At 63.6% G+C, this 5,837-nt stretch overlaps 1 protein-coding gene across 1 annotated transcript; it reads left to right on the forward strand.

Annotated features, from left to right (window-relative positions):
• The first annotated feature begins 2,459 nt into the window (after positions 1 to 2,459).
• Positions 2,460 to 4,307, forward strand: LOC123666488. Its single transcript, XM_045600577.1, has one exon. It carries the CDS (start codon positions 2,460 to 2,462, stop codon positions 4,305 to 4,307), a length of 1,848 nt encoding a protein of 615 aa, XP_045456533.1.
• The last annotated feature ends 1,530 nt before the right edge of the window (positions 4,308 to 5,837 follow it).

Here is a 5,837-nt window from a genome sequence, read left to right on the forward strand (position 1 = left end):
TTCGTCGTCCGACTTGCACGGTCCCCCCAAGGAGGGGAGGGCGCGCTTCGTGTTCGAGTGCGTCCTCCGAGGTGCTTTGCACCGCGGTGGGCCCGAAAGGGCAAGCGCCGGCGGGGTTGCGAAAGAGCTAACAGCGTCCTTGTGACCCCGCCACATAGGCGTACGGCAGAACACACGTGGCGGTTTTTATTCAGTAAGAGTCTGAATCCCCTCCGAGCCCCCCCTACCGGAGGGTGTCCATGACGGATTTTCCCCACGTAAAAAAAAAAAAAAAAAAAAAAAAAAAGGTTAGGTTAGGTTAGGTTAGGTTAGGTTAGGTTCCCAGGCCTTTGGAGCCCAGGCCCCAGACTTAGGTCTGGGACCTGGGCTCCAAGGGGAGGAGTTGCTGGACTTCTACTGGGCGCGTCCCCCGGGTGGCGGATAGGGGAAGCCGCCTGCGGTTTCAAGACTGCGGGCGGTAGGGGTCTTCGGACCCCCGCGGACCAAAACCAGACGAGGCGCTACCGGGACCAGAGCGGCACTCGGGTGCCGTTCTGGTCCTGTGAGCGCGGGTGTGTTGGCGCGGAGGCGCGGAGGTGTGCTTGGCGCTGAGATGGCGCGGAGACGTGGGGGCGGGTTTTTCCTTCCCCCACACGGTGGACGGGGCGGGCGGGTTAGCCGTGGGCTCGCCCGCCCTGTAGCGCTAAGGCGCGGTGTGCGGTGTGCTGGCTGGGTTGTACTGGCTCCCTGGAGCTTTGCTCGGTTGCTGGTGCAATCCGGCAGACCGGATGCGTGAGGGCCGGGCTGTGCTGGCTCCCTGGAGCCTTGGCTCGGTTGTCGGTGCAGTTCGGCGGACCCGTGGGGTAGTTGCCGGGTCGCGCTGGGCTCCCTGGAGCTTGCTCGGTTGTTCGGTGCGATCCGGCGTTGGAGGTGAGGCTTTCGCCTAGCCGGGAGGGGCAGGACGGGTGGGTCCGGGGGGCCTGGCTCGCCCGTCCTGTAGCGCAGGGGCGCGGTGTGCTGGCCGGGTTGTGCTGGCTCCCTGGAGCTTTGCTCGGTTGCTGGTGCAATCCGGCAGACCGGATGCGTGAGGGCCGGGCTGTGCTGGCTCCCTGGAGCTTTTAGCTCGGTTATCAGTGCAGTCCGGCGGACCCGTGGGGTAGTTGCGGGGTCGCGCTGGGCTCCCTGGAGCTTGCTCGGTTGCTCGGTGCGATCCGGCGTTGGAGGACGGGCGGTCCTGGCCCCCAACGCTATTTTCCGGCGTTGGAGGTCAGGCCTGCCTGGCTTGGAGAGGGGACGCTCCTGGACATGTGTCCCCATTCTGCAGACGGTAGACTGGTCTGGTTGAGCGTCCCCTGCGTGGGGTGGCCGGCTGGAGGGACAGTAAGACCTTCGGCCGGCTTGAGACCGCACGCGCGAGACGTGGGAGCGCTCTCGGTGCCTGGGAGCGCTCTACAATCGGAGGCGGCCTGTCCTGCACCCGCAGGCTGGCCCACCGTCCGGGGCGTCATGGCGAATACTTTTAAGTGGTCCCGTGGCGCCCCACCAGGACGACGAGGGCACCGCTGGTTTTTACTGAGTAGTCCGGCATTGCACTTTCCGCCGGGAGTCTCAGACTTCCGTCGCCTTCGGGTGGCGGGGGTGCGTAAATGCATTTTCCAGCGTAATAAAAAAAAAAAAAAAAAAAAGGTTAGGTTAGGTTAGGTTAGGTTAGGTTAGGTTAGGTTAGGTTAGGTTAGGTTAGGTTAGGTTAGGTTAGGTTAGGTTAGGTTAGGTTAGGTTAGGTTGGGGGTGCTTGTCGGTGACCTCCTCGTGGTGCACCCTGGGCAACGGGACGGGCAGCAGTATCACAATCGCGGCACTGCTGCCCGTCGCGGCTGACGACCGACGCGTGTGGGGATGCATTCCGGCGCTCTACATTAGAGTTGTCCCGTGAGCGCATCAGGTGGCACAGCGCTCGCGCACTGTGTCACCACGGGGGGGTGGATGGGTTCGGCGTGCGCTTACCCCGCCGTCGGACAGAGTAGGCAGGAGTCCTGTTCGCTCACCGTCCTATTATCGTAATCCCGTTTGTGGTGTCGTGGTCATGTCTCGCGGCCACGAACGGGACCGAGGGTCTTGCCTTAACCGGCCGGACCGCGAGGAAGAAAACCTCTATAAAAAATTACCCCGAATCCCAAGCGGCGACGCAGCGCGAGGGGATGCATGGCTGATGGGTAGTTCAGTCACTACTGCGATCCCCTGCTCTGTAGCCCCGCCGAGGCCAGAGTGGGGTTACGCGAGGCTTGCCCAGGTACAGGGGGTGTTACCTCGGGCTGACCACCCTTTCCCCCATACTCGTGGGAACAGTTATGGAATTTCAAAAATCAACAATTTTAAATGATGATGGTGTGGAGATTGACGAGAGGCCCGAGAAGGGCGGAGTAGAGGAGAGGCCCGAGAAGGGTGTAGTTATCTCGGACGGAGAGTTGTCTGACGTCGGCATGAGGTCGCGGTCACCGTGTGACTCCGACTCGTCTCGCGCTCGGCTCTGGAAGCGGAAGCGCGATAGGGAAGAAGACACGTCAGATGACACTGATGATAAGTCCACGGCAGGAAAGTGTCACACGGCGCGCAGGGGTCGTGGTCGACCGCCCACGACAGGGCAATATGTTGGCCTCGCCAAGGCCAAGGCCGACTACCTCAAGCAGTGCGAGAGGGAGCTCGAGCTTGAGGCCGAAAGCGAGGCCATTGAGATCTCGAAAAGAGTGAGAGCTTCGCGATCCAACATAATTTCGGAAGGTGGTACGGTGTCGGGGGAATGCTCGATCATTGATCTACACAGGAAGGCCCAGGAATACGTCGAGGCCATTCTCACCGTGACAAAAATCTCTAAGAACTTGAAGGGGACGAGCAAGAAAGCTCTGAATGAGTCCGCCGAGGGTATAGGCGAAGTACTCGGCGCCCTATACCACCGAACGACGAATGACGAGGTCAGGCAGCTGCGGGAGGCCAACGAGCGCCTAGAAGCGGAGAACGTACAGCTCCGCTCGGAGATCTCCGAGCTGCGACAGAGTGTAGCCGACATCAGGCGTGAGCTGGGCTCGACGTCCACTCCAGCCCCTCCCGCGAATGAAAACGGACTGATCGACCGCATAATGGCAGGGGTGGGCACCATGCTCGACTCCCGCCTGGCGAAGCTGGAGGAGTCTGGCAGACTCCTGCCTGAAGCGCCTGAAGTGCGAAAAGGACCACCGGCGGCTTCGAAGAAGATCGCAACGTCGCCGCCGCAGACAGGGGTCACAACGCTGACTCCGCCAGCGAACCCGGCCCCAAAGTCTGCAAGTCAGTCTACCAAAAAGAAGAAAAAGAAGAAGAAGGCGGGTGCGGCTACCCAAGTCGCCGCGCCCAACGAGCCTCGCCCCCTACTACCTGCTCCGGCCGCTCTGACGGAGGGGTGGAATGTGGTGGCGAGGAAAGGAAGGAAGGTGGGGCCGCCCAAAAACCAGCCCCAGCCCCAGAACAAAGGTGCGCCGGCTAAAAAGCCAAAAACGCCGAAGCTGCGACTGCCGCGATCGGCGGCGGTGCAGCTGACGCTGCTGCCGGGCAGCACGAGGACCTACGCAGAGGTCCTCGGTGCCATAAAGGCTGACGGCCTTATAGCGAGCATGGGCGTCGAGACTCGCTATAGGGTCTCTCAGACCGGCGCGCGCAGGTTCGAGCTGCCCGGCACCGGCAATAAGGAGAAGGCCGAGGAGCTTGCCCGGCGCATCAAGGCTGTCGTCGGCGAGGACGTGGTGGTCACCCGGCCGGAGAAGTGCGCCGATCTGCGGGTGGCCGGGTTAGACGACTCGGTCACTCCCCAGGAGTTGGCCGGCGTGATCGCCAAGGCGGGAGGATGCGCCGAGGAATCCGTAAAAGTGGGCGAAGTGCGGCAAAACTTCGCTGGCGTTGGGACGGCCTGGGTTCGCCTGCCGGTAGAGGCGGCGAAGAAAGTGGTCGATGGGCGCCGCCTACTCGTCGGATTCGTGTCGGCGAGTGTGTCCCTGCTGAAGGCGAGACCTCAGCAATGTTATCGCTGCCACGAGGTTGGGCACGTGGCAGCGAAGTGCGACAAGGGGGTGGACCGCAGCGGCCAGTGCTACCGCTGCGGCAAGGAGGGGCACATTCGCCGACAGTGTACTGCCGAAGCTTGCTGTCCCATATGCCAGGCGGAGAAAAAACCGGCTGGGCACAGCCTAGTTGCGTGCCCTCGCAATAAAGCAAGTCATAGGAGGAAAAAGGCGGCGCCCAGGGATAAAACCCGCGCACCGCCCGCCAACCGAGCCGGGGAGGTAGCAATGGACACCTAACTGCGTTATGGCGCTTAAGGTGCTCCAAGCCAACCTGAACCACTGTGCCAGGGCCCAGGACCTCCTCGTCCAGAGCCTGGTACAGTGGTCCGTGCGGGCGGCGGTGGTGGCCGAGCCGTACTCGGTCCCGCCGAGGGATAGTTGGATCGGCGATCGCGACGGCGTGGTGGCCATCGTGACCCAGGTCGCCGCGGGCGCCCCGCCCCTTACGAACATTGTGAGGGGCTCGGGTTGCGTCGCGGCACTGCTGGGGGAGGTGGCCATCGTCGGGGCGTATTTTTCCCCGAACAAGTCGGTCGCCGAGTTCGAGGCGTTCCTCGACGGGACCGAGTCGATCATGCGTAGGTTTTATCCGGCGGAAGTGCTCGTGCTGGGCGACTTCAATGCGAAGTCACGTCTGTGGGGGTGTCCTGCCACAGATGCGCGGGGGGCGATTCTGGAGGAGTGGCTCGTTGCCACCGGCCTGACCGTCCTCAATCGCGGGACGGCCAACACGTGCGTGCGCAGGTCGGGCGGCTCGATCGTGGACGTGTCGTTTGCGAGCCCCGGCCTCGCGCGCCGCGTTCGGGACTGGCGAGTGCTGGACGACGTGGAGACTCTCTCGGATCATCGCTATATCCGCTTCGAGATCTCCGCTCGTCCGGCGGTGCCGCCAAGCTCCAGCCGCACCTCGGCGGAGGAGGGTCCTCGGTGGCAGCTGAAGCGTCTCGACCGGGAGCGACTCGACGAAGCGGCGATAGTGGCGTCGTGTCAGCCGCGCGTCGACGGTCCACCGGACAGGGTGGCAGACTGGCTGGTGGCCAGAATGACCGACGCGTGCGACGCGGCCATGCCGCGGTCGAGGGGTCGCCCCGGGCGGGCTCAGGTGTACTGGTGGTCGGAGGCGATAGCGCAGCTGCGCAGGGAGTGCGTGGCCGTCCGACGCCAGTACACGCGCTGCAGGAGGCGCATCTTTAGGACGCCCCCCGCTTCGCAGGACAGGACACGGCACGAGGAGGAGGGCGAGCGGCTGTACGCCCTTTACACGGCAGCCAAAGCCAGCCTCCGTCGTGCCATCGGCGAGTCGCAGGCCGCGGCCAGGGAGGAAATGCTGGACGGACTGAACAGCGACCCGTGGGGGATGCCCTACAAGCGGGTACGCAACAAGGTCCGTCCCTGGGCTCCTTCACTCACGGAGACCCTGGACGCCGAAGTGGTCCGTGAGGTGGTCGCGGCCCTGTTCCCAACGGCGCCGGCCGAGCACGAGCCGCCGTCGATGGCTCCGCGAGGAGAGGATCCAGACGTCGGAGAGGAGGCACCGGAGGTCGGCGAGTCCGAATTCGGGGAAGCAGTCGCGCGGCTGCGACGGAAGAACGTCGCTCCAGGCCCGGATGGGATTCCGGGGAGGGCGTGGGCGGTGGCGCTGAACCACCTGGCGCCGCAAGTTCGAGGGCTATTCTCTGCCTGTCTGGCTCAAGCCTTAATTCCACAGCGGTGGAAGACAGGCAGGTTAGTCCTCCTCAGGAAGGAAGGTCGGCCGGCGGAGTCACC

This window comes from Melitaea cinxia, chromosome 26 (assembly GCF_905220565.1).
Source record: "Melitaea cinxia chromosome 26, ilMelCinx1.1, whole genome shotgun sequence".
In the NCBI taxonomy this organism is placed as follows: domain Eukaryota; kingdom Metazoa; phylum Arthropoda; class Insecta; order Lepidoptera; family Nymphalidae; genus Melitaea; species Melitaea cinxia.